This window comes from Myotis daubentonii, chromosome 8 (genome assembly GCF_963259705.1).
Source record: "Myotis daubentonii chromosome 8, mMyoDau2.1, whole genome shotgun sequence".
Taxonomy (NCBI): Eukaryota; Metazoa; Chordata; class Mammalia; order Chiroptera; family Vespertilionidae; genus Myotis; species Myotis daubentonii.
Genome location: NC_081847.1, coordinates 88,717,794 through 88,745,271, shown reverse-complemented (window position 1 = coordinate 88,745,271; position 27,478 = coordinate 88,717,794). Strand labels below are relative to the sequence as shown.

The 27,478-nt window shown below is 49.6% G+C and overlaps 1 protein-coding gene across 4 annotated transcripts in view; it reads left to right on the top strand.

Annotated features, from left to right (window-relative positions):
- The window catches only part of MAPRE2 (microtubule associated protein RP/EB family member 2), a 121,170-nt gene that overhangs the window by 23,368 nt on the left and 70,324 nt on the right, over nucleotides 1-27,478 (top strand). The window contains exon 1 of one of the 4 annotated variants that reach the window (XM_059707351.1): nucleotides 18,883-19,129. The exons of 2 other annotated variants lie outside the window; for them this stretch is intronic. In XM_059707351.1, the coding sequence (XP_059563334.1) occupies nucleotides 19,011-19,129 (119 nt within the window). In that variant the 5' untranslated portion in view covers nucleotides 18,883-19,010. Of the gene's footprint in view, nucleotides 1-18,882; nucleotides 19,130-27,478 lie in introns of those variants that run through there. One more of the 4 variants, XM_059707352.1, reaches the window with a different exon arrangement.

The window sequence follows — 27,478 nt, the reverse complement described above, 5'->3', positions numbered from 1 at the left end:
TTAAAATAAAGTAATTTAGAAGAGAAACCTAAAATTCTTCTCCAACAGAAGCCTAGACTTGTAAGGAGTTGCCTTGACATTGAACCAAGTGAAACATACAGGTACAAAATTATATTAAATGAAAATAATTAATTTATTTAAATAGGATGAGTGAACTTTCCCCCTTTGGCTCTCATCAACGTTTCCCCTGGGTGGTGTCCAAACAGCTGGACTCTTCCGGGCCCAGCGCTGGCTTGAGGGCTGAGTTGGGGCCGAGGGAAGTGGAAATCCAGTCCTCTGTGGGGAGAAGCTGACGGGTGCCTGGTAGCATGGACACGCACAGGGTGGGAGGCGTGAGCCTGCGGTGGTGCTGGGCCCGCATACCCGAGCTGAAGAAAACTTGACAGAGCCTCTCTTTGTGGAAATATGAAACTTGATCATGAGGACAATGCATTTATTTTAAAGTAGGCCGATGCTTTCTTTTCTGAACGTTGTAGGGGTCAGAGCTGTTGACTGGTTTATAATGAGTTTGTTATTAGTACAGGGTTGTACAGTGATGGCAAACCTATGACACGCGTGTCAGAGGTGACACGCGAACTCATTTTTTTTTTGGTTGATTTTTCTTTGTTAAATGGCATTCAAATATATAAAATAAATATTTAAATGGAGGGGATGAGGACACATTTGTAATACCGTAACTAATAACGAATTTTAAAAAAAGATACATCTATAAAAAAATAAAATAAATGTCAAAAATAGCCGAAACCGGTTTGGCTCAGTGGATAGAGCGTCGGCCTGCGGACTGAAAGGTCCCAGGTTCGATTCCGGTCAAGGGCATGTACCTGGGTTGCGGGCATATCCCCAGTGGGAGATGTGCAGGAGGCAGCTGATTGATGTTTCTAACTCTCTATCTCTCTCCCTTCCTCTCTGTAAAAAATCAATAAAATATTAAAAAAACAAAAAAAATGTCAAAAATATACATCTTTGTTTTACTATGGTTGCAAATATCAAAAAAATTCTATATGTGACACGGCACCAGAGTTAAGTTAGGATTTTCAAAATGCTGGCACCCCAAGCTCAAAAGGTTCGCCATCACTGTACTAGTAACTAAGTCACGAGCGCCCCCTGTGGACAGAATAGATTATGAGAGACAGGCTTTCATTCACAATTGACTGATAATGGGAAGTAGAAGAGTGTGAGTAATTGGGTGTCCCATCCCTCATCCACAAACGTGTACTGCTTGGGTACTTGTGGCACCGACTTGAATCAACTGCTTTTTGCATTCAGAAATATAACTGCCGACTGCTTAGCAAACCTTTAGTACACGGCGCCCCTACCGGAGATTTCTGCCTTTCACAGAGAGTTCTAGAATCTGGTTAAGTGCTGGCATTATGGCTAGCAGAAAAGGGTGACATGTCTTATCAACGTGTTCTTTCCGAGGGGGCTGAGGAATGTGGAAAGAATGCTACTGAGGTCCCTCAGGCTAGTGCCTGGAATGCTTCTATCTAGTGAGGCTCCCTAATCAAGAAACGGTTTTCTTCTGCCCCCTTCACTGAGTTGAGTTTTCAGGTCTGAGAGTCTTTACAAAGAAAAGAATTAATACACAAAGATGTTGGGCGCTAACCCTCTGACATTCTCGTTCCCACGGGGGGCCCCGAGCAGTTCCTAAATGCCTCGGGTTGATGAAAATGCCCTGTGTCTGTGCCATCAGATTTGGTAGCCACTCGCCACATGTGCACATTGATATCTGGAATGTGTTTATGTGGTTGAAGAACATTTTAGATGCATTTCCAGTTGTATTTAATTTTAATTAATGTAATGTAAATAGCTGCACGTGGCCACTGGCTGCTGTATTGGACAACCAGCTCCAGAAGCCAGATTAGCGAGAACTGAAGTTTTCAGTACATCTTACAAACAGAGCCTCCCCAGGGAGCTCGCTCTGGTCTGCGATGTGCAGACGAGTCTGGCCTGGCCTCATGCTGCGTCGTCGGTTATGACCCAGGGATCCTGGTCCCTGGGAGGGTAATTATGGGGGGGGGGGGGGCAAGATCTGAGAACAGCCTACAGTGAGGTGGGTTCGTGTCCAGTTCTCCATGAACTGTCTCTCCGATGTGAGCACAGGGTCCTGTGTGCAAAGGGGGAAATGGGAGAGAGAACACGCTTTATTTAATGCCTGCTGGGTCCAAGCACTCAGCTACAACTCCAGCATTGTCTCAATCTTCACATGCCCTATGCTTTTCATAGGTGAGGAAATTGAGTTTCAGAGCGATTACTCGTGTGTTCAAGGCTCATAGCTAGTAAGTGGTAGAGGCGAGATTAGACCCCAAGCAGGTGTGAAGCCAAAGTTATTTCCACAAGCAGGACTCACACTCGGATACACGTTTGGAACTGCCTGTGAAGCAGAAAGCCTTCGGAGGTGGGGAGGGGTGGAAGTAGAGTGGAGGTTATGGGAGCAAATGATGTGTGTGTGTGTGTGTGTGTGTAACTAATCCTGATGACCTCAGAAGTTGAACCTGTATTCCTCCTCTCCTCCCCTTTCCCTCCTGCCCTCGCTCCCCTCAGACCACCCCGGCCATGTTGACCCTAGGTGACCCCTTTGTGGAAATACAACTGTTAGTGTCATAGAAGACGGACAATTGCTCATTTGGATTAAAATCACTCAAGAAACAAAGACGTATTTCAACGTCTTAGTTACCATTGAGGTAAAAGCCTCCAGCCACTTGGTACTGATCTATACTTACGTTTTATGAGAAATAGATTAGATTATTTACAATTATTGAAGTAACTTATCTCCCAGCGTCCAGCTGCTGTCTGCATTCCTTCTCAAATGTCTCTCGTGAATATTTTCTTCTACTTCTGTAGTATTTCCAAAATTTCCATTATTGAAAATAAGAGTGGAAATCATAAAAAGCAAATCGCTATAATCCTGCCTATAATCCTACCCTAACAAATCATTTGTTCTAGTTTTTCCCTTCTAGTCCTTCACACCGTTTTGCATATCGTAACGATACCTTGTGCATACCTCTGTGTGCTGCTCTTTAACCTTGTCGAGCAGTCTTCCATGTGGCCTCGCGGTTCATGAGTGTAGTGTTAAAGTCTGTAGAATAGCCTACAGAGGTGACATATCATTATTACTCCAACCTGCCATTATTGGACGCATCGAGTCGCCTTCAAAGCTCATCTGGTAGACTTTAAACTAATCGGTCATGACGGGTTAAACAATACCCCCGGCTGGCAGCCTCACACCTGTGTTCCCACATCCCCTGTGAAGGCAGCTGTTGTACTATGAAACTCCTGATTGGATATTACCTTCGATCTATTTTTTTCACATATATAATGTTTAACTTCCAAAACATAATATTCCCAAGAGCGATGCTTGTGATGAATTCTACTTTCACCGTCTCCCTCCCCCACACCTGAGACGCCCAGCATAGGTTCCCCGCGGGCTCTGTGAACGGCTACAAAGCTGGCGTGGCGTCGGGTTGCCCGGCGACTGGTACCGCGTGCGGCACAGACTTCCAGCATCCCTCGCCTCACGTGGCATCCTGTCCCAAATGCACGCACTGGCGTGTTTGTCCCTGTCCTCAAGTTGGTCATGTTCAGGCTTCCAGAGAGCCGTGCAAAGGAATCACAGATGATCAGGTTCACAACAAACTACACTAAGAAACATGGACGGTAAAGGTCACGTAAAACCTCAGATGCCCCGGGGGACTGAGCTCTGAGCCCGGCGGGCTTTGGGACTCCCGCTTTGGAGAGTGGCCACAGGCCCGCCCGGCCCCGTGGCATTCCCAGTGCGGATGTGTTCCGGCCTTTCAAGGCCATGGCGGGCACTGTCGTATCGCTCGGGAGAGCGTCTCTCTGAGAGTCTTGCTTCTCACTTTATTTTTGCTCCCAGGGAGTGGCATGTTTCAGACCCGCGTGAGGTAATGCCACTCGTGCAGCAGAACCTTGGCTTAGGAGCTGGACCGAGCCATTAGGACCCTTCTCCGGGGCCTGGCGTAGGGAAGAACTGTGCTTGGCTTGTCAGAAAATATGAATTGAGAGCTTGGCACATTGTGTAATGGCAGTGTGGCCTCCAGCCAGGAATAACAATTCTAGATGGGCCAGCCGCTCTTCCCCCCGGCTTAAGAAAACATGGCCCGGTAATCGTGGCCTAACCCAGCACACTCTTTTTTGAAAGCTGCATCTTATCAACTACCTTGATTTTTTTTTTCATTGTAGCACTCAATTCTTAATGTGCATTTTCTATAAATGACAACATATTATTCACAGAGATAGAAGAGATGGGAAGGAAAGGAGAGCGGGAAAGACAAGCTCTTGGAAGCTACTGCATTTGTCCACATTTCTGATGATATGAATTTGCTAGAAACAAACAAACAAACAAAAATACTGAGAGAGGCAGCTGGAAAAGAATTGGTAGGATTTTTTGGTTGGGTAAATATTTGAACAGGATGGACTTAAAAAGGGAGGAGGGAGAATAAAGCTGTATAATAATTTCAGACTCGTTGGTTAGGTCATCTGAACTGAGGCTACTAACAAGATGATACCCAGGATGATATACCTATTTTTAAGTTACTGATGCCTTGATGTTTCTTACCAGTAGTATTTCTCCAGGCTGGTGGAGAAGTGAAGATATAGCCATTTTATTAGGCAACATTTGTAATATGATCAAATATCTTTCATCATAAGAATGTGATAATCCGACTATTTTTATTTAATCATAAAGGTCAAATATATTACAGTAAAGAATAAGTTTAAGTTTTTTTGGTCAAAACCTTTATATACAAAAACCCTTCTCTGTACTAATAAAAGGGTGATATGCTAATTAGGGCAGACATCTTCCGGACAAAGCCGCAGCAGCTGCTAGGGCCAAGGTGGGGCTGCGAAGGGCCCAGGCTCAGGCCGGCAGTGGCAGCAGCCACAGGGTAATGGGGGTGATGCCTTCCCCTGATCTGCCAGGTTGCCTCCCGCAGCAGGAGGCCAGACTGTGGCTTAGGCCGGTGGGGGGGGGGGGGGGGGGGGGGCGGAGGCAGAGGCCCTTAGGGGCGATCAGGCTGGCAGGCAGAGGCAATTAGGGGTGATCAGGCAGGCAGGCAGGTAGGCAGACAGAGGGGTTGGGGCAATTAGGCAGGCAGGCAGGTGAGTGGTTAGGAGCCAGAGGTCCCGGATTGTGAGAGGGATGTCCAACTGCCGGCAGTCAGACATCCCCTGAGGGGTCCCAGATTGGAGAGGGTGCAGGCCCGTGCATGAATTTCGTGCACCAGGCAGGCTCACAGTGTGTGCTGGCTCTATCAGAAAGCTTTCAGGGATGCGGTTGATGGCAGGGGGTGAGCGCCGGGTTTATTGCATTAGACGCACTCAGAGTTCAGGGCTGTGGATATTTGTTGCGTCTTCAGTGAACTTCTAATCCTGCTCTGCTAATGGGATATTAGCAACTTTCCCATCTAGATCCTACTTACCACAAGTTTCTCAGCTTCCAACTTGAAGCCAGGAAGCACAGAGATCTCTTCAAACCCCTTTGCAAAGTATTAATATTCCGGGTCCCTCTTCCCTCCGTTCACACGCTGACACCATCCCTGACTCCTGGGATATTCATTGCCTCATGGAGTAGTATTTGCTTTTAGACTTTAAATGCTACTGTCTTCAGACTGTCATAGAACAAAGTATTTTATACAGATGAACCTACGTCAGATCTAGTGATAACTGTAAAGCGTGCTTTTCTTCAGAAAACGGAAACAAGAATGCCAAGTGTCACAAAATGTAGCATGATCTGTAGAACAGGATCCAAAAGTTCGCTTAACCTCCACTTCCCATTTTGGAAAGAATTATAATTGTGCGTAAATTCATGCAGAAAACTTGGCTCTCACATTTGCCTGATTGATATTCAAGGGGAGTCAGAAAAAAAAAGAGCTTTTCAGTAAATTTAGGATCTTCCTGTCCGGCACAGACACCACTGTGGGCAGCAGCCTCTCCCCTCGCTCCGGGCGCTGCCTTTGGCCAGGGAACCGTGTGCAGGACCCCCGAGAGGCCGGACAGACGTGGGGTTTTTGGTTGTTTTTTTTTTTTATTATCATTATTTCAGAGAGGGAGGGAGAGGGAGAGAGAGAAAAACATCAATGATGAGAGAGAATCATTGATCGCTGCCTCCTGCACGCCCCACACTGGGGATCGAGCCCGCAACCCGGGCCTGTGCCCTGACCATGGAATCGAACCCTGACCTCCTGGTTCATAGGTCAACGCTCAACCACTGATCCACGCCGGCCGGGCCGGGCTGACACTTTGTGTTGGTCTATGATTGGGCTTTTCCCTCCGTGCTGGGCATGGCTACGGTGATGAATGTAAAGGGTGGGAGTCAGTGATGCTTTTGCTTAGAGGCAGGGGAGTGGAGAAAATAAAATGGCAAAAGTAACGCAGGCTGATGAGGCATTTTAGAATCGCATCGGGAGGCAGCGTGAGGGGGTTACTCTGAAGCTTCTTTCCTGACATTCAGCCTCACACCTTGACTGGCACCAGCAGCGCTGTGTTCCTTCTCCTTCTCCTGACCCGGAGGCGGCCTTTGCACGGGGCTTGTGCGGCGCGGGCCACACGCGGGACTCGCAGCCGCCTCCTGACGCTGTGACGCGTTGGCTCCGCTCCGCAGCCCTGGGTCCAGCTGCAGGAGCTGGTCTCTGGGATGGTGGGGGGAGGCCACGGGGACGAAGGGCTTTCCCCGAGCCCAGCCCGGTGCCTGCGAGTGCGAGGGTTGCTCTCAGCAGCTGGTGCCCGCGGGGGAGCGACCAGCCCAGCCGGAGAGACGCTCAGGGGCCTGTGGTCCGGCCTCACCACTGACCTCCACTGAACTTTGATGTGTGGTTCTTGATTTCTTTTCTTTTCTTTTTTTTAATCCTCACCCGAGGATATTTTTCCATGGTTTTTAGAGAGAGTAGAGGGAGAGGGAGAGACAGAGAGAAACACCTTTGTGAGAGAGACACCGATGTGAGAGAGACACATCGATGGGTTGCCTCCCGCACAACCCCGACCAGGGCCGAGAGTCTGCAACCAGAGTCCGTGCCCTTGACAGGAATGGAACCCAGACCCTTCAGTCCACAGTCCCACGCTCTCTCCACTGAGCCAAACCAGCGAGGCTGATTCTTTATTTCTTTAGAGCAGCGGTTCTCAACCTGTGGGTCGCGACCCCTTTGGGGGTCGAACGACCCTTTCACAGGGGTCGCCTAAGACCAACGGAAAGCACATATATAATGACATATTGTTTTTGTGATGAATCACTGTGCTTTAATTATGTTCCATTTGTAACAATGAAATTTTGGGTCACCACAACACGAGGAACTGTATTAAAGGGTCGCAGCGTTAGGAAGGTTGAGAACCACTAACTTAGAGCAATTGTCGCCTCTGAGGTTTCTAAGATGACAGTTTAATTGGCTGAAACCGTGGTTCTGGCTGTAAGGGTGTCGTCTGATTGGTCCGAGCAGGTGAAGAGGAGGGGGCAGTGGCTCTCTCTCTTCGCCCTGGGTGGACAGGGGCCCTGAGGGGAGAACTCGGGTGCTGTTACAGTGACATCATAATCCACCGGACCGCTGGCCGTCCTCTTCCTGCCTTTGTACTGAAGCAGCTGAAGTTATTGTCAAGCGGTAGCTTAGAGGTCTGGCAGCCCCACGGAACACAGAGTCCAAAACAATCATTGGACGGAAGAATCTCTTACTACAGGAGCGTGTGTGAATGATTCCAAATAGGGACACCTCCAGGCTCTTTTCTCTGCTCATCGCTTCCAGGGAAGTCTTTTCTGATGCTGACTCCAGGAGACAATAGCATTCCAGGTTAAGAGGCAGCCAAGTTAACCCCACCCTCCTGTCGGTGGTGGGAGGTGGGGGTCTGAGGGGAGTTAGATTGCCTAAGGCTTTCAGCACCGAAAGGGGACCTTGGAGTTTTTATATACAGACCTGATGGAGAACCACTGGAGACTTTGGGGAAAGAAGGGGGGAGGTCACTGTCATGGTTTGTCAGAAGCATCGAGCAGTAAGAGAGCCGGGAAGCGGGGAGCCCTGTGGAGAGGCCCCCTGAGGCAGGCGGGAGGGGGCGTGGGCCCTGTTGGGAGTGGAGAGGAGAGGAAGGGGCCAGGTTGTGTCAGGTTGTGAGGGAAACAGGTATGGTGACCAAATGAGAGACGCAGGGGAGGGAGAGCAGCGATTCTGAGGACTCGGAACTGAGTGCTGGCTCGGGGTGCAGTTCAAGCCGGAGGTGTGGGAAGCGGGGGACCATGGGGCCGGGGGGGGTGTCCTCCTCAGTAAATGCGCTGTGTGGTCCCACCAATGCCCCAATCTAGTGTCCACTCCTGCCTCTGGGCTGCCTTTATTCGGCGAGTGGGAGAGTGCAGTGATGACTGTAGGCACCACATCACACTTTTACCAGGAGCTTCTGGAAACAATGGAGATTGCCGGGGGGGGGGGGGGGGGGGGGGCGTTGAGTTGCTTTCATGGCAGCTCGGCCTCAGAAAAAATCGCCGGGTCAGCGGAAGAGGCCTGTTTTCTGCTGACGTTTGTCACTGCCGCGTCGGGCCAGGAGTGTCCCGCTGACCCCCCAGGAATACTCGGCAGCTCTGCAGAAAAAGGGGTGTCACGCTGACCCCTTCACCGCATCTGGCCCTCATGCTCCTGGGAGCCCGGAGCCTGTGCTGTTAAGACTCAGATCCCTCTGGATTTCTCAGGGGTCTGGCTCCTTCACATAGAAGTGAAATAGAAGCCCCTTGAAGGGGACCGTTCATGTTTCCACACGTTACACTCCGTAGTCAGATCCCTCGTGCGCGCGTCCTACAGATACTCCGTGCATGTGAATTGAGGTCCCAAAGACTTGACATTATAAGCTCTTGAGCAAACAACATATAAGCGCTAATTAAAACATTCCCAATGGAAACTTACTTCATAATTTCCATGTGCGTTCTTTTTTTAATGAAGTAAGCGTCTTTAATTTCTTTTCTAGAATTTTATTTGGATGAGGTCAGAAATTGGTGAATGTCTCTCCCATGACTCACACTGCTCCCCAGCTGCTGGCCTCATGTTCCCGGACGCACTGGTGAGGAGCCATCGGGCGCCGTAGCTCCCCTGTCGTGGACAGCAGGCTCCCCGGGACGCCCCGGCGGGGGGACACCCTCCTCCTGTGTCCCTGGTGGCCACGGTGGCCTGGCTCCTGAGTGGCTCTGAGACTGGAGGCCGCTGGTGCCTATTAGAACGACTGTCCCCACCCCCGTTGGCTTTGGATTTATAAATTCAAGAGCATCTTCACTCAGTTAGGACTTCTGAATATCCAAGTCAGAAATAAAGCCCAATGGATTTTAGCGAACAGGTCCCAGCCTGAGTCCATGACAGGTCTGCACGCCACAGCCGCTGCCAGCTCCAGCTGGCCATTGGCTCTGAACAGCCCTTGTCTAGGGGTGGTGTCTGCACTTTCCAGTGATGAGGAAGGGGAGCAAAAGAAAAGTGGTATTTGTAACACGTGAAAATAATCTGACATTCACATTTGTGTTGATAAAGTTTTATTGGAAGAAAAGAAAGGGAGGAAGGCCAATAGCTTAGCTCTGTGGTCGGCAAACCCCGGCTCGCGAGCCACATGCGGCTCTTTGGCCCCTTGAGTGTGGCTCTTCCACAAAATACCACGTGCAGGCGCGCACATACAGTGCGATTGAAACTTCGTGGCCCATGCGCAGAAGTCAGTATTTTGTGGAAGAGCTACACTCAAGGGGCCAAAGAGCAGCATGTGGCTCGTGAGCCGCGGTTTGCCGAGCCACAGTTTGCCGACCACTGGCTTAGCTGACTGTTGAGAGCCCTGAAGAAATCATTACTTACAAGCTCCTGAGCCTTCTGGAAGATGTTTGGCTAATGGTACTGAGAGTCTCTTCATTTCCCTGGCCCCCAAACTGAGCCCAGGAAGCCTTTTATCCTCTTTTAGTCGTCCTACCTGTCAGCTCAATAGGAGGTGTTTTATATGAACGTGGAAATAAGGTGGAATGAAATGCAGGAGTCTCACGAACCTGGGCATGGACACGTTTCAGTGAGAGCATTCAGCTAGGCATGCCTGTAGCCGGATGGCTGAATGACAGCAGTCCTGGTAGAGTGAAAATGAAAGCAGACTTTAGCTTTGAAAACAAATACCAGAACAATTGCCTGTGGTCTCTTCCCCTCCAGAAGATAGCAAAGACATGGACAGTGACAGTCGAGGCTTACTCAGAAAAAGAAAATAGTTAATCCCTATACATAGGATAAGACAATTATTTTTCTCTGTTGATAAATATTCTGCTAATGCCGAATCCTGGTGTCTCTTCCTCCCTCCCCCTTCCTTTTCCTTAGCCGTAATTTACAACTCCTTCCCTTCTAATCTCTCCAAGAATACTGCTCCCGGACAGGGCCCATCCCCTCCTCATGCCCTGCCCACGGCCTTCTCCTGGCTCCACCTCTGTGCTCCCACTGAGCTGCCTCCCGGCCAGCAGTCGACACTCTGGCCTCTGTGTTCTTGCTTTCTCCTCCCTGCGTTCCTTCTTCCAGGTCTGCTCAGACCCTGGTGGAAGGCAGGCTGCTAGTGGGTTAGAAAGCCGGCTTTGACACCTGGCAGGCCTGTGCGTGCCCAGCTTCCCACTTCCTGGCTAGTGATCAGGCAAAGTTATTTTACTTCTTAACCTCCTCTGAGGAATCAGGGTTTAAAATCGCCCCTTCCTCTTACATTTCTGTGAGGACTGAGGTGCCTCCTCAATTAAAGCATAGTTTTGGCCCATTAAAGTGCTCAGTAAACATTCGGTGTTGCGATGGCTATTGTTGTCATTATTACTAGAATTCCACATCTGTGCCAACAGACACTGCTAACACTGCGACAAATGAATGGTTTCTCGTTGGTATTAAGCCAAAGTCTTCACAGTGGCTGTTCAGAGCCCTACACATTCTGGTCCCTCTGTCATCTTTCTGACCTCATCTCCTAAAACTACCCCCACCCCACCTCTCTCACACACACACACACACACACACACACACACACACACACATACACACTCACTCATACACTCAAGTGTAAGTACCATGAGGACAGGAAATTTTATATTTTGTTAATTTCTGTAGTTTCAGTGCCTAGAATTATTCCTAGCACATAGTAGGTGCTCCATAAGTATTTGTTGAATGAATGATTGAGCCCTAGTACTAATGAACATCACCGCCTTGGCGAAGCTGTTTCTAGTTCCCCAACAGGGTGACTTTCTTTTCCGAATCCTGCGCTACCTAATCCATGCTTCAGTTATCACATTTGTCACATTGTATTTTTATGGAAAACATATTTAAAGCTCTTAAATTTAACCAGATGGCATAATTCACAAGCACATTTTTATTTAATAGAGTGAAACCTCACGTGGCACAGATGTGACTGAATGACTACAGAAATGCAGTGCTCCGTGAGCGTTTTCGAATTGCACTCCCATCATGTTCTCTGAGTTATTCCACACAATTAAGGCCAACCTTGCGAAAATCCAAGAAAAAGCAAATGAGAAAAGAAATTCCCGCACAGAGAAAGCTTACGCGGTGGCGTGTTCTGTGTTTTGACATCACGGGAACCTTGCTGTTTGGCACGTAGGGAGGGGGCTTGCAGGATGCTGCCGGCCCAGGCGTCAGCGCAGCTACAAAGTGGCTGAGAAATAACCCGCAACAGTCAACCCCGGAGGAGCACGCCTGTGCGGGTTGGCTTTGCAGAGCGTTCCTTCCTCAGGGAGAAAGCTCACCAATGTCTCGTAAATAAAATGCTATGACTACAAGCCAGGAGCCGTATACACAATCAGACAATTCTCACCAGATCTGCAGAAAGACCCACTAAAGTCTTCATGCCTTGGGGGAAAGGGAGTGAGCAAGGACCCCTCTCAAATACATTTCTCTGCCACCAATGTGATTCCGGGGCCAGTGCCCCCGGCTGACCAATCACACATTTATTCCCTGCTATCATTTTGGGTGTGGCACGCGTCTTGTAAGTCATTGATTCCGTGATGGCGAACCTTTTGAGCTCGGCGTGTCAGCATTTTGAAAAACCCTAACTGAACTCTGGTGCCGTGTCACATACAGACATTTTTTGATCTTTGCAACCATAGTAAAACAATGACTTCTATTTTTGATATTTATGTTATATATTTAAATGCCATTTAACAAAGAAAAATCAACCAAAAAAATGAGTTCGCGTGTCACCTCTGACACTCGTGTCATAGGTTCGCCATCGCTGCTGATTGATCAGCAATTCCTGCCATTCCCTGCTGGGAACTAGCCTAGGACGCACGCGTGGGAGAAGTGACCTTTCCCGGGACAGCAATGGTGCCAGCTGCGTGGAATCGGTGTCTGCATTCGGAGGTGATAGTCTAAGGAAGCCCCCACCAGAGGTGGTGCGGCAGGTGTGAATGCCTTTGACCGTCATGTTTATCACTCCAGCAGACACATTCTCACCCGGGAAAGGCATCCGTGAGGAGCGGGTGCTTCTGGGATGGAATCAGGATTAGCGTCCGGCTGGCTGATGATGTCATATGTTCCCTGCTATCCTTTTGGCGTTTTCAGATCCAAGGCAGGTCACAGTGCCTGTTCTAGAGGCACCTCTGCTGGAGTAGAGAGACGGTGATTTCTGCCAATGCGCAATTATCGGTGCTTGCTGGCCAGAGAAAAGGGATTTTGCTACAACCTGCGAATTCTGGGAATGAAAACCTGGGCTGCTTCCCGGCTCCATCTTGATTGGCTCTTAGTCCTGGGAGTGCTGCTGGCTTCCTTTTGTGCGTGTTGTTCCCATGGCTCTGGCTCTGGGTCCACCTTAGTAGCCCTGTTCTCCAAACAGGAGTTTTAAATATTTGTTTGACTTTTGGGGGGTGGGGGGAGTCTTGACTCCACTAGAAAGGGGGTGCAGAGGTGGGATCCGTTCATCTGGGGCCTAACTGGCACTCATCCATGAACACATTGACCCCTCTCATATCACTAGGAGCTTTTCAGTGCAGATACTTGTTGGTTCTAGTTAGTCGTTGATACTATATACATGACCCTGGATTTAATATCTCTTCCTTCCTTCCTTAAATATCTTTGCTTGGCAAAGTATTGCAGCTTTCCCTACTTGTGGGGATTTCTGTATTTCCTTCAGATCTAGAATCCAACTTCTTAAACATACCTTTGAAAGCACCTTATCAAAGGTAGTGAACGCTTCTCTGCCTTATCTGATTCAAACTTCCTGTGACTTTGCCACCCCCCTCCCCCCCAGACTTCCCTCTCTCTGCTTCTTCCAGGGACCCAGGGAAACCACTCCCTCTGGTGATTTTTTTTTGGTTGCTCAGCATTTTTTTTCTTTTTAATTTTTTTATTGATTAAGTTATTATATATGTGTCCGTATCCCCACATTACCCCCATCCTCCCTACTCATGCCCTCACCCCCCTGTTGTCCATGTCCATTGGTTAGGCCTATATGCTTGCATATAAGTCCTTTGGTTGATCTCTCCCCCTTACCCCACCCTCCCCTACCTTCCCTCTGAGTCGCTCAGGCTCAGCCTTTAGAGTTCCATCCCAGGGTTTCTCTTTCTTCCTGAGTGAGGTGTCAACACCACAGCTTCAATTATCACCTCTGAGATCATTTCCTCCAAATCTCCAAGTCAAAGGCATCTCTGAAGTTCAGAGGCCCACATCGTCCCTTAGTCAACAGACACCTGATGAACACCCACTATGTGTGAAGCCCAGTGACCACTCATTGTCACCGCTGGATGTCCTGTAGGCACTTCTCTAGGTCCAAGACCTAGTAGGAGAAACTTCCTTCAAGAAGGACAATTCAACCTGTATGTCCTAGCGTGATGCCATTGTCCACCTGCTCACCCAGGCCATAAAGCAAGGACTCATTTGAAATGTCTCTTTCTCCTTCACTGTGCACCCTCATCAACATCTGTGCCCACATCCAGTCACTCAGAAAATCCTGAAAATTATACCCTCCGACAATCTCAGGTCTGTGCTTTCTTTTTTTCTCTTTTTTCTTTTTTTAAATTGATTTTAGAGAGAGAGGTAGAGGGATAGAAACATTGAGATGAGCTGCCTCTTGCACGCCCCCTCCTGGAGATCAAGCCCCAAACCCTGGGCGTGTGCCCTGGCCGGGAATCGAACCTGGGATCTCTTAGTTCATGGGTTGATGCTCAAGCACTGAGCAACACCAGCCAGACTGTGCTTTCTTTTTTAACCTCGTGGCCTCTGTCTTAGTTTAGGCCTCCATCACCTGTCCCATTTTAATCTTCCTTGCCAGCATCAGACCTTCTTGATGTGAATTTCACTATCAATTTCCCTCCCTAAAGCACTTCATGGTTCCAAAGTGCCTTCAGAATTAAGCTCAACTCCTTAGCGTGGCCACAGCACCTTTCTGAGCCTGGTCCTTGTCCTATCTCCTGCCACTGTGTCCTCTAGTCTGAGTCCATACGGAACAACTTACTGTGTCTCAGAGGCATCACACCGTCCTACCTCTGTGCCCAAGCGCATCTGCCTGAGGGGTCCTTCGTCTTCCCTCCCCACTACTGGCCGCCTTTAGGTGACCGTGCTGCCTAATGGGTAGGCGTGTGAGCTTTGGGGCTGAGAAAACCATCCAACCTGAACAAGTTACTTCTCCTTTTAGAGCCTCAATTTTATCGTGGGGGTTGTTTTGAGAATCAAATCAGGTGTTTGTTGAATAAATGAGTGAATTACATATTCACTCGTGGCCTACTAGGAACTGCAGATAGAGCAGTGAACAGAACCGTTGAAGTCCCTGCCTTAAGGAATCTCACGTTCTGTCTGGTACAGAAGAAGCGAACAAAAAATGTCATCATTATTATTCATCTGAGGCTTAGGTCAGTGGTTCTCAACCTTCTGGCCCTTTAAATACAGTTCCTCATGTTGTGACCCAACTATAAAAATATTTTCGTTGCTACTTCATAACTGTAATGTTGCTACTGTTATGAATCGTAATGTAAATATCTGATATGCAGGATGGTCTTAGGCGACCCCTGTGAAAGGGTCGTTCGACCACCAAAGGGGTCGAGACCCACAGGTTGAGAACCGCTGTCTTAGGTGATAGCTCTGTGGGGTAACTTTGCCAGACCTACTTGCCAATTTCCATTCTGAATTAGGTGCTCACCTTCCATGGTCCCATATCACCCTCTGGAGCCCCAATATTACAGCATTATATTGTATCATGATTGCCAGTATTTCATCTTGACAGACACCGAGTTCCTCAAGGACGGAGCCGGGGGCTGGACTCCTTTTTGCCAGCTTCTGGTACACACAAAGTCCAGTTACAGGTGTCAAGTGCAAGAAGGGACGTTTTAGGATACACCCAGCATCCTGCTGAAAAATAGCACATCGCGCTGAAGAGCATTGGCCGTATGCCAGGCACTGCGTTAGCTGGTGAGATATATTATGGAATCTCATCTTCACAGCAACCCTAGGCAACCAGCATTATTACACAGACTTTCTAGACGAGGAATCTACATCTTAGATGCAAACTAACTTGCTGAAGTCAAGTTGGGGACCCAGGGCCGCCTGCCTCCAGAGCCCCCACTTTGCTCATTTCTCCACGGGCAGTGGGAGGTGCCGCATGTGGTCTGCATGCACCTTATTATGGCTGCACCTGCGCACACAGGGCACAGCCTGAACCCGCAGTCAGGGACACGGGCATTTTAGGTTCGTTCTTTTCTTCTACGCTAACCTGTGCGACTCTGCTCACCCGCTGAGGGTGGGGAGACAGAACAGGTTTCAAGCCCACCAGGTCACAGTTTTAGTACCTCTGCCAGTTGACACTATCTTTGGGTAGCTAGCTCCATCTCTTGGGTGAATACAGTGGGGCCTCGACTTAAGAGTGTCCCGACTAACAAGTTTTTCGAGATATAAGCCCTCTCTCCGCTGACTTTTTGCTTTGAGTTGCGAGCTAAAATTCGGGTTACGAGCCAGCTTCAGATACCCCACCGCTAGTTGGCGCAGCGAACGTCACAGTGAATGCCACAACCTCAGCCCAGCATTCAATTCATTGTAATGGTGAAAATTGATTTGACATACGAGTAATTTGAGTTATGAGCTCGGTCACGAAACGAATTAAACTCGTAAGTCAAGGCCCCACTGTATTTTGTCTTGGAGACCCCCCCTTGCCTCTTCCTAGCTCCTCTGCCCCACTTACCAAGCCGCTGGTTACTGTCCTGGGGCTGCCCCTGTGTGGGGAGGAGGTGCTAGGGAGATGCACTTTAAGGGGGTCTTTTCCTGGAGTCTCAGATGGGAAATGAGACAAAAGAAGTCTCTTGGGCTGAGAACAAAACCGCTACCTCTCTGCTAAGTCTCCCTTCAGGGACTTGACGGTGGGAGATCCCGCTTTCTCTTACTTTCATCCCCTTCTTCCTGCGCTCAGTTGGGATTAGAAAGGGGAGACGCTGCCCTTCCTGCCCCTGCCTCTCCTGCACTCTCCCTGTATCCCAGCATCCTCCCTCCCAACATGGAATTTGCCCTCCCCTTCCCCCTAGGGCTGACCTGGCGAATGGCTGCCAGATCGCCTGATTTTTGACGCGAGAAGGGAAAACACACCTGTCTAGTATTTTCAGATGATTACTCCTGTTCCCCCTGCATCTTGGAGGGTGGTCGCTGGCCTCTGGAGCCCTCTGGGTCCCTTAGAGCGATGTGGCTCAGAGCAGTTCCAGCGGAAGAGGTGCAAGGGGCCTGGGACACCTCCCTCACCCGACTCACTACCCTTCCCCTCCTAGTCCATCAACTCGGATCCTGGGCCGTGGCCTTCTCCTTCACAAGCAGCCTGGAAGCAGTGGGGTGCTCGCTCCACAGAATTAGTCGGTGTAATCAAGGAGCCACGCGTCCACATTCCGACACATTTAGTCCCTACGATACCATCAGCGATGCCTAACCTATCACTTAGCTATGGGGTCATGGAAACGTACGCTGTGATACAGAACACAGAATGAGAGGGTGTGCTCCGAAGACATTAAATACTTCATTTGTACACTGTGTCTTTCAGCTTCACACTGTCCCCACAGAAAAGGGAAGCTTTTGTGAAAAAGAACCAACTTAGGAGGGAAATTGACAACTGTGGGTCTAATAACAAAAACAGTAAGAGGAAGCGGGTCTCTGTAGCGATGACTGCACTCTCAAGCCCCTTATAGCTCCTTGTGCAATGTGAGGCCTGGTGTGTATCTCTTTGACTTAGATATGTCTCTGTGCCTTGTAAGTCTTAGGTGAGAATTGGATCTTCATAAGAAAAAAAATCTCATGTAAGCTAAGATATGAAGACATCAACTTGTATACTGTGAATTCACTGGAGAAGCATAAAATATAATTATTAAAATGTAGCCCGAAAGGAGAATATACAATGGGGGGGGGTGCCCTTTTGTTTGAGAATATCATTGCCATCTGGGCTGTAAGCCATTTGATTCTAATTCTAGTTGCTTGATGCCAGAAATAACTTATTACCAGGGAGATATGCTGGAGAATCGTCAGGAATGACAAAGTTTTTACTTGTCTTTAACATCTGTATCACAAAATGATAAAGCTGCTGATCCATGCAGTGATGTGACCATATAGCCTAGTACGCTAGTACTTTCTGCTATATATATTTATGCTGCCTTTTACACACCAATTCTTCCCCCTTTTCCACCCCACTCGAGGTCAGAGACCACTTTAGATAAACAGAGAATCCTCCAAAGTCTCTTCTCCTCCCTGGAGGAGAGCACTGGACACACCTGGGGCCTGGCCAGAGTTTATAACGGAATCCATAGACTTCGCACAGCAATAGCAAATCTCACAGTGGTCATGTTGAGAGTGTACGTAAAGGACTTGATTCTTTCCTTGATCTATGACATTTATGAGCTCACATTAAATATAGATCACGACTGTCCAATCACACTGACAAGAAGCATGTCATTTTGAAGTTCCAGTTCATTACTTTCTGGCTGCCTGACCTTGAGCAGGTTACTTAATCTCACTAGTTTACTCATCTTTAATGATAACAGTACCCGTCTCATAGCCAGTGTATTTGAAAACTACATGACAATGATATGGAGTAGCTTGAATGCTGAGAGCTCCCAGGTACTAAATTGGGTGTTTGCTGAATTCCAATGGAAGTGAAATAAACGGCAAGGAGTTCGTTTTCTGCAGCATAAGGCAGTATAAGAATTTGAATGAGGGGGTCTTGGGTAACTATGATGTTCTAAAATGGTGGATATCTTTTTCACAAGCCCTCTTTGGGGGTTCTTTTGTGCAGAAAGTCTCTTAATTTGCAGTCTTTAAAGATTACATTGATTAGAAGGCAATACAGCTTCCCCTTTGGTGTTCAGCTTGGGGGCTAATGGGGGAGGAGGTTGCTTCTGCTTGGAGAAGGGGGAGGGGGCGGGCGGAGAAAGCTGGACATCCTAAACCCTTAGTCCGATACCTTTCCCAGAAGCAGGCCGCCAGGGGTCTTGTTTCCCTGAAACCAGGCCGAGTTTAGCTTTAATGGCATAAGCGCCTGGTGTGGAAGGAGTTAAAGGCCCCCCCCCCTCCTCCTGAACCGCTCTTTTGTGTACACAGCTGCGGTGGGAGCGCGGGTCGGAAAGGAAATGGTTAGAGGAAGAGCCGGGTTTGAGACCCGGCGCGTCGGCGAGGGGGGCCGGTGGCGGCCCGGGCTTTACGCGCCAGATGTTTACGCGCCAGATGTTTACGCGCCAGATGTGGGCCCGCCCGGTGCCCGCCCGCCCGCCCGCCCGGAGCTGCCGGCGTGGTCGCCCCGCGGCCCAGCGCGAGTGCGGGGCGAGGTGATGAGTTAGCGGGTTGCTATGGTGACGGGCCGGCCCACGTGACCCGCTGCTGCTGCCAGCGCTCTGACGTCAGCACCGGGAGGGCGGGGCGCGGGAGGGCGGGGCGGGGCGGGAGCCAGAGCAGCGAGCAGGGAGCTGCGTGGGGAGCGAGCGGGCGGCGGCGGCGAGGTCTGCGGAGGGCGCGGGAGCGGGAAGAGCAGCCACCTCCTCACCAGCAGCCCCAGCGGTTTGATCCCTCCTCGGGGCCGTGCCAATGCCTGGTCCGACCCAGACCCTGTCCCCCAATGGCGAGAACAACAACGACATCATCCAGGATAACGGGACCATCATTCCTTTCCGGAAGCACACGGTGCGCGGGGAGCGCTCCTACAGGTACGATCCGGCCCGGCGCGGCGGGCGCGGCGGGGACCTGGGCGCGGAAGCCGCCCGTTATGTAATGGAGTGGACCCGGCCGGCGGCTGCGGGCTGCGCTGCGGGTGTAAAGGGCTGCGATCCTCGCTGCCCGTGTCCATGTGTCATGTGGGGGATGCATGGAGGCTTCCCGGGCGCAGCTGGAATGCATTTTGTGAATAGGTTTGCCGCCTGCGAGGGGTCTCCCCCCAGCGCCTTCCTTCCACGTAGACCCGATGCAAGCAGGTTGCCCCCCTCTCCGCAGGGAGACGGGCTGCAGCACTTCCTCTCCTCCTTCCCTTTTAGCTTCTAGAGGAGCCATTAGGTGGGCTGTGCCTACAGGCGGGGACGGGAGGGTGGCGAGGAGGACGCTCGCGCTCGCCTCGCCTCGCCTCGCCGCGGTGCGGTGCGCGTGCAGGAAAGATGGAATCCTCTCGATGGAGCTGCAGCCTGTGGGGTGAAGCCGCCAGATTGATGGAGCTTTGTAAGAATTCTGCTCGCTGATTGGCGCAGGGATTGACAGCAGAGGTCACGGTGTCAGGCATTCACCAAAATTGTCTTCCTAGAACCCAAGGTTTATTAGAAAGAGACTGGGCTGCCAGGGACCTGGGTGCATTTTCTCGGGAGTTGGCGGCCTCCGCCGGGGTGGGAGAGCCCACCCTTTTATACAGAGGACGGTCGGATGGTCGGTGGGAAGGTAGTTCCCGGTGTTGTGCTGAGGTCTGATTTGAGGATGGGGCTGATCTTGGTCATTGCATCGGGAGCCCTTTGATGAATGAGTCGGCCTGGGCGGTTGGCATCGTTCTGACATGAGCATCTCTGGCAATATGTTCCAGCAGATAAGCTCATTAAAATTGTTTGCATTGTTTGATAAGGATAACAATGTCGTGGAGCAATGCAGCTAGCGTCTGGTGCGTTCAGGGCCAGACCCGAAGGGAGACGGATGGCTTCGCTCCTGTTTCCTCTGAAGTTCTTTTGTACCCGGCCGGTTATTTTTAAATGCTGCCTTGATAACGGCGAACAGTGCCGTTGCTTTGAAGCAGGGCACACATAACCTCCGAAGTGCATCCTCTCGCTAGCGAGCACAGGAAAGGGCTCTTTTCTTTTTTTTCTTTCTTTTTTTTAACGCCTTCGTCTAAACATCCAGGTAGTGTTATGGGCAGAATATTCTGCATATATGAATGTTTATATAATGGGACTCAAAATTACCCCACTTCCTCTGTCTGTGACCAAAGGAGCACTGTTTGCTGACTCGCCCTATCGCCTCTGGTCGTTCTAGAAATACTTGGAGTTAATTCTGGCTGTGCCCAGGAAGTCACCAAAATCTCATGCCCTAGGGTTCCAGCTAATACGCTGGCGCGGCCTCCTTTCAGATTCCAAGTGCTTGGCATGCCCTTGATGGAAACCACCATCGGCCCACAACTTATGGGCTTCCCCTTTTTGGAGACCCAAGCTCATGATGGGAAAGCTGGGTCCCTCTGTCCCTTACTCCTCTGCCTTTTTCTGTGGACATTCCAAGGCCTAAAATAGAATAAAAACAAAAACAAACAACAAAAACAAACCCTGAGTTGCTTTGAAACCTCACTTATTTAAGCTGTTCTTATAGGTAATGCACTGAAAGCCCTCACTTCTTCAATGATTTCATCTCTGCCGTGTAGGTAGCCGTTGCTTTTTTAGACGAGTTCGAATTTTACCACGTGGGCCGGAGGATGTGGCCTAGTTGGGTCTTATTAGTCATATGAGCTAACTCGAAATGGCAGTGCAGTGGAAAATCACTTGGTGGAAAGGTTACATGCGGATTTTGGTGGTAAATTATTGCTTTAAAATAAAATTTTGTTTACCTTTTGAATCCAGTCCACACTATTTCCATTTCCTGAATTATGTCCAGTTTGCTTTCTGAGTCTATAATGGTCCCTGAAATTATGTAGAAAACAAAACTGGACTGGAATAAAGATCTGCCTGAATGAATTCTTCAGTCACTAGGCGCATCATGGCATCCGCATGTTATGTGATAGGGTCATTGGACGCGATAGTGAGAGATGCCATAGGTGACGTGAAGAGGAAGCCTCCAGAACTGCACATGTTCTGAGTCACACAGAGGGCGCACCCGGAACAGGGGTGCTCCCTGTTCTCCTCCGGCTGCTTTTCTCCCGATGGCCAGCGTCTCCTCGTGATGGCGTATTTCCCTGGAGGAGCACAGGGGACGGAAAACTGTGACACATTTTTCTCCTCGGGAACTGATCCGAGATTATTTTGGCATCCTGGGGCTGGAATGACGCTGCCATTTAAGTGCTGAGAAAACGTGGAAGGCAGTTTGAAAGCCAGCGTAGAGGGTAACCAAATAAGTTTTGCTTTGGCTGTCGGTTCAGTGTATCCCCCACCAATGAGAGGTGCTGGGGAGAGAGTCCTGTTTGAGCCTGGGGTGTCCACATTCTCTTCCTGGCCCCTTTCCTGACCTCTAGGCAGGCCCCCAGCAAGTCCATCCTCTTTGTAAAGATCCCTGCATTTGCTCTTCACCTGTAAGGAATCTCACTGCATTCTCACAAAGTTTTTGTGAGGTTAACTTCAAGACCTTTAAAACAAAGACTTAAAACAAGAAAGAGCTGTGTACATATAAGAAGGTTGTGATTCTTGAAAGAAGGGCCCTTTCAGGGGCTCCAGGCCGGACACCCCTCACCTGGCAGGTCGCACAGCTGAGCGGAGGCAGCTCCCCAGGCTCTCAGTGAGAGTGAGGGGCCAGGCTCTCCCCGCAGGAGACACTGTTGCCATAGCATGTGCCCAGGTTGTTTATAAATCAGGGTCAGATACGGCTCATGACCCAGATATCCTAGCCCAGGTATCTCTCAGTGTAAACAGAGCCCATTTTTCCAACCGGGACTGGAGTGGGCAGTAAATCATTATTGAAACCTGTGCGCCCTTTGGTTAGAAGAACAAGTTTCCTTTAGAAAACTACCCTCCCTTAGTCATATCAGTTGAAAAGAGCGCGTGCAGTAATGGCTCAGCGGAGCCCTGCGGACGTGTCCACGCGCGTGTTCACACATGTGACGGCCTCGGCCGGCTTCCTCACTGCATGCACGAGCACTGGGAATCCATAGATGTGAAGAGCCGCTGAAGATACAAGTGCCGTGTGGGCCGTGCGAGGTGACACTCCATTCACCGCGTGAGCGAGCCTCCGGGCCCTCCCTGGGGAGGGCTCCCTGTGCGCCTGCAGGTGCTGGGAAAGGGTGATGACCGGCGCCCTGCCACCCGCTCTGTTCGCCCACTGCAGGCTTGTAGGCATGAATGTGTAAGTCCAGAGGACGATGTCCACGTGGGTGTTTGAACACGCAGCTACAGTAGCGTCTGTTTCTGAATACTTTTAAAAAAATTCGCTTGGCCCCAAGAAATGGACTGTAAACAAACCAAAAAAAAGCAAACTGAAAACTTAAGGTTTTCACATCCAACTTTGCCCACTTTGAAAAATGAACTCTTGTTAAGAAAAACAAAAAGAAGCCCTGGCTGGTTTGGCTCAGCGGATAGAGCGTCGGCCTGTGGACCAAAGGGTCCCGGGTTCGATTCCGGTCAAGGGCACATGCCCGGGTTGCGGGCTCGATCTCCAGTAGGGGGCGTGCAGGAGGCAGCCAGTCAATGATTTTCTCTCATCATTGATGTTTCTTTTCTGTCCTCCCCCTTCCTCTCTGAAATCAATAATATATATAAAGAAAAACAAAAAGAAAAGGCATGCATGTGTATAAACGGTAGTCATGGGAGTGTGTTCCATTTCATAGAAGCTGTTGTCTCACGGCTCACTTGGATCAGAATGTGGAGTTCAGACCATACTCCCCAAAACAGCCGCGGCAGACACGACAGATCGAGCCTCATGCGTCTCCGTTATGTATGTGTATCATCTGGGTTTACTACTGTCCTAGGAGATTTTCACAAATAGTGATTTTTGTCCTTAATATTTTTGTAAAAAAAATAAATCAAAGGATTACTTAATGGCTTCAGTTCATAGGGGCCCAGTATTTGAACTTCTGTCCAGGTTCCTTGGTCAGAGCTCCTGTTAAGGGGATGGTCTTCGCGGTGCCTTCGTGAGAGGCTCGCCCCCTCCCCAGCAGCTGTCACCTGTTGAATCTGTTGACAGAGCGTTATCTTAGCGGAGCAGTGGTTTGCGATGGTCCCTTGAATTTAGGTGGTGGTTTTCAGCATTTACAGGAACCTCCTGGAGCTGCAGTGAATAATTCCTTAGATTCATGGAGGGGAAATATTGGGACTCATCTCCATATTCTGTTTGGTTTGGGGAATTAACCTGACAAGCACTTGGGAGTCTGCTCCGGGCAGCTCTCTGCTGGATGCCCCTTCAAGGACCTTGCGTTCTAGCAAAGTCAGTCGTTTTGTAACAGATACACCTTGTGAGTATTTGGCTTGGTCTGAAAGCAAAAGTGGTTTGCGCTTCCTGAGCCCACAGTGACTCAAAGTAGAAAAAGATACCCCGGAGGCCAGCCTGCCATAGGGAGCCAGCCAGCCGGCACTGTGGGAGGCCAGGCGTTCTGGTGAAAGGGGTGTGGGCTTTCACATCGGGATTTTGCTCGGCCTGGCAAGCTGCAGGTTGGGCAGTGGTGGGCAACAAGGCAGGAGCACTAAGGCAGGCAGGGTGGGCAGAAGTCGGACATGGAATGCCATTGAAAGTGTATTCATCTAAACCCAGCGCATGTCAGCAGCAGTGTGTGTGCTGGGATTGATGTCCTGCTTTGAAATGAGAGTTAAAAGGAAAAGGGAGTTCCAGCAGTGCCCCACCCTGCAGGCCCCAGACAGACTAGACTCTAGAGCAGCCGTGGGCAAACTACGGCCCGCGGGCCGGATCCGGCCCATTTGAAATGAATAAAACTAAAAAAAAAAAAAAAAAGACCGTACCCTTTTATGTAATGATGTTTACTTTGAATTTATATTAGTTCACACAAACACTCCATCCATGCTTTTGTTCCGGCCCTCCGGTCCAGTTTAAGAACCCATTGTGGCCCTGGAGTCAAAAAGTTTGCCCACCCCTGGCCTAGAGCATCCTTAATCCCCAGGAGGGAGCTCTCTGGAACCCAGTGTTGGGATCAGGACACGGTCGACAGATGTTCCCTGGCTCCAGCCTTCTGTCCCCGAGTGGCAGCAACGACAGCTTCGCCCCATCACAGGACTGGTACGCGGGTCAGACAGTGGCTCCTCTGTTGGCAGAAGCCCACTTCATAGGCAGCAGCCTGACTTCAGGGGGTGGCTGGTGTGTGCGCTTACACTGCTCTAAGCATCCCACACTCCAAACCAGGGGGCCTGGTGCTTCCTGGGGAAGGACCCTCCTGAGCCATTTGATTCCGTGGAGTGTGCAGACATGACTGATGAGCAGCTGGGCGCTTGCTGCTCGGGGCTCCGGCGCCAGCTCTCTGACAGCAGCGGTGACTGCGTGGTGCCAGGCCCTGGAGTAGACTGAGAACCAACCGAACTTGGATTACATGGGTTTGTTTACTTTTGAATTTTGTCGGTCTCGCTTTAGAGGAAAAAATGATTTGTTCCTCTCCTGTGAAAAGTACCTTTTCCCACAATGAAAAGTGTTAGAATAGGCATATATGTTAGCATAGTGTCGTATGCTAACAGGAGGCTAGCGTTCAGCTACCAGCCGCTGAAAAGCCAACTTGGATATGCCGTGTTCATCCAGAATCTTAAGCACTATTCATTCCAGCAGCCCTCCTCCTCCCAACACTCCACACACATCCCATTGGCAACGCGTGGACCTTGTTTCTTAGTTCATTTGAAAATCATGATTTTTATCTTGGTGTTTTGGCCCTTGGAATGTATATTGTGTTGAGAGGATTCTTTCAAAATGGAAAGCTACAGTTCACATAGGCAAAAACTGAAATTATACAACTATCGCCTTATAGCACGAATCAAAGACATTTTTCCTGAATATGTTTTTTGTTAAAATGCATCCCAAAAATGCTCGTTCATTTTAATGAAAAGAATCGTTAGTGAGGTAAGATTGAACAGTTTTATAGGTCACCAAGAAATAATTTCTTAGTAGGTTACTAAAAAAATAAAAAAAAAATACTTGTGTATTTTCAGGGTCAACTCTCCCCAGGCTAATTAGGATTTTACTCACTTAAACCAGGACGGCCTCTTCTGCTTAAAGCATTATTTTGCTTTTTCTAAATGTGGTAATATAGACATAGGATGGCCACGCTGATGATGGTGTCCCTGGCTGTCATTTGTCCTGAATTCAGTCTTCCTGTTATTTCTGGACCTCATATGGTTTGGGCCGGGTAAAATGTGCCAAAACCCAGATCTGGGCCAGGACTTGGACAGAGAGGAATGGGCAAGAGGTTTGAGAGAGCAGAGTCCCTGCTGTAAATAATAAATAACACAGTGTGTGTTGCTGGGAGTCTGTGAAGCGTGTGATGGTGCACACAGAATGCGTCCTGAGTTGATGGTCAGTGTGTGATGTTGCATACGCCTGAACTGTGATGTGCTCTTCCCATGAGGCACACCTAGATTTCTGCGAGCCAGTGTTACTTTTTCTGGAAGTCATATTTGTTTTTGCTTTCTTTTTAAAAGACATTTATCTTTTTGTTCTTGAGAGTCAGCCTACCTTGGCAAGACCCTGAGCGGTAATTTGTCAAAAATGCCAGAGGCCTTGACACCTCAGGGTGTTGTTCTTATGTGCATTCCACTTTGCTTATAAACAGTAGAATCCTTCATTTAAGGGCGCGATTCCCTGCAAGTTTGCAGTTGGTGCTCAGCAAATCAGGGGGAAGTGAAGCTACTAGAATGGGCTCCTCTACCCCCCACCCCCACCCCCACCCTCACCCTACTTGACTTCCTTTTTATCGTTTTAGAATGCCAAAGCATGTCTTCAGATTGCTAACAGTAAACAATTTCCAATTCCCACTCTGTAAATAATTCCACAGTTATTGTTATATTGAAATTTAAGCCAAGAATCCAGCAGACTCTTCATCTGCCCTTTTAGCAAACTTGAGTTCCTTCTATCTGCTGAACTCCAAGCCGGGGCTGGGAATACAAAGGTAGCCACGGCTCAGCCCCTCCTTGGAAAGCCTCGGGTACCCAGAGCCCCGGGTGGGCGAGGAGGGAGGACTCGGAGGTGGGGAGATGTTCACACCTGACCCCAGTAAAGTAATTCCGTGATTATTGTGCTGATACCTGGCAGAGGCAGAATGATCAGGCCTGTGATTTTCACAAGCTCTCAGAAATGCAGCATGAAAATAAAACCTGTGTGTGGATGTGTCAGTCCTCGACCATGAGCTCTGTGTATACGCTTTAATACCAGGGCAGCCTGAAGGCACAGCGTTGAGCTTGGTTTGAGTGGCCTGTGTGGCGGGACGGTTACTTCTCCCTCGCCAAGAGTCACTGGAGGACAAGTGAAAAGGCTTCTCTCTTTTACACTGCGCTAACTTCTATGTAAAAAGTGAGGAAAATGAGAGCATGTACTACTCATGAGATACCTGGGGAAAGTGTAAGGATAGAAACTAATAACTGGGAACTGGACAGGCGGGTCCCTGTGTGTTCTTTTTATAGAGTCTTATTTTCACAATGCGTTTTACCTGCTGAAATATATTGGGAAGCATCTCAACATATTCACGGGCTTACTGAAGTCACGTGGATGATGTTTAAAATTTAAAATCTGCAGAAGGCAGTTACCAGCCTTAATTACAACAGCCTCGCACATCACAAATGCAACGCACTCCTGTAGCACCTGCCCTCTGAGTTTCACACGTCGTGTCCATAGTCCATCTTCGCTTCACTGTGGCCGGAGAACCCCGGCTGCCTCCTCGGTTCTGCGATGTGTCCGGCCCGCCCGGTATGCTCCGTGAATCCTGCACGAACTGCAGAGTAGCCCTCGGTGACGATTCTTTTTCCATCTCCTCTTTGAATTTTTGTTTTCTTCTCGTTGTGTGAGTACCTGCTGTGTGTCAGGTACTGTGTGAGGCCCTAAAACAGTGAGATCACCCTATTTCAGCCACTCGGCTGCGGTCCTCTGGCCTCCCCAAATCCTAGCTTAACCTCCCACCTCACGGACGACACTGAGCACTATCTGGCCTTCGTGGCCCCTGCGACAGTGCTGATGTGACAGCCCCTCACCCATCAGTCTGAGTCCCCATGGAGACTGACCAAGTAAGAGTCCCCCAAAGGAGGGCTTTGAGTACAGGATCCCAGCTGTAGGGACCTGCTCACCACCGATAACCAGCCGTGAAATGGGAAGCTTGCAGGGCTGCGAGCTGAGGTCTCCGCTAGAGAAGGAAAGGAGGGAGTGGAAGAGGGGGTGCAGCCTGGTGGGGGCATGGGCCCAGCACAGGGTGA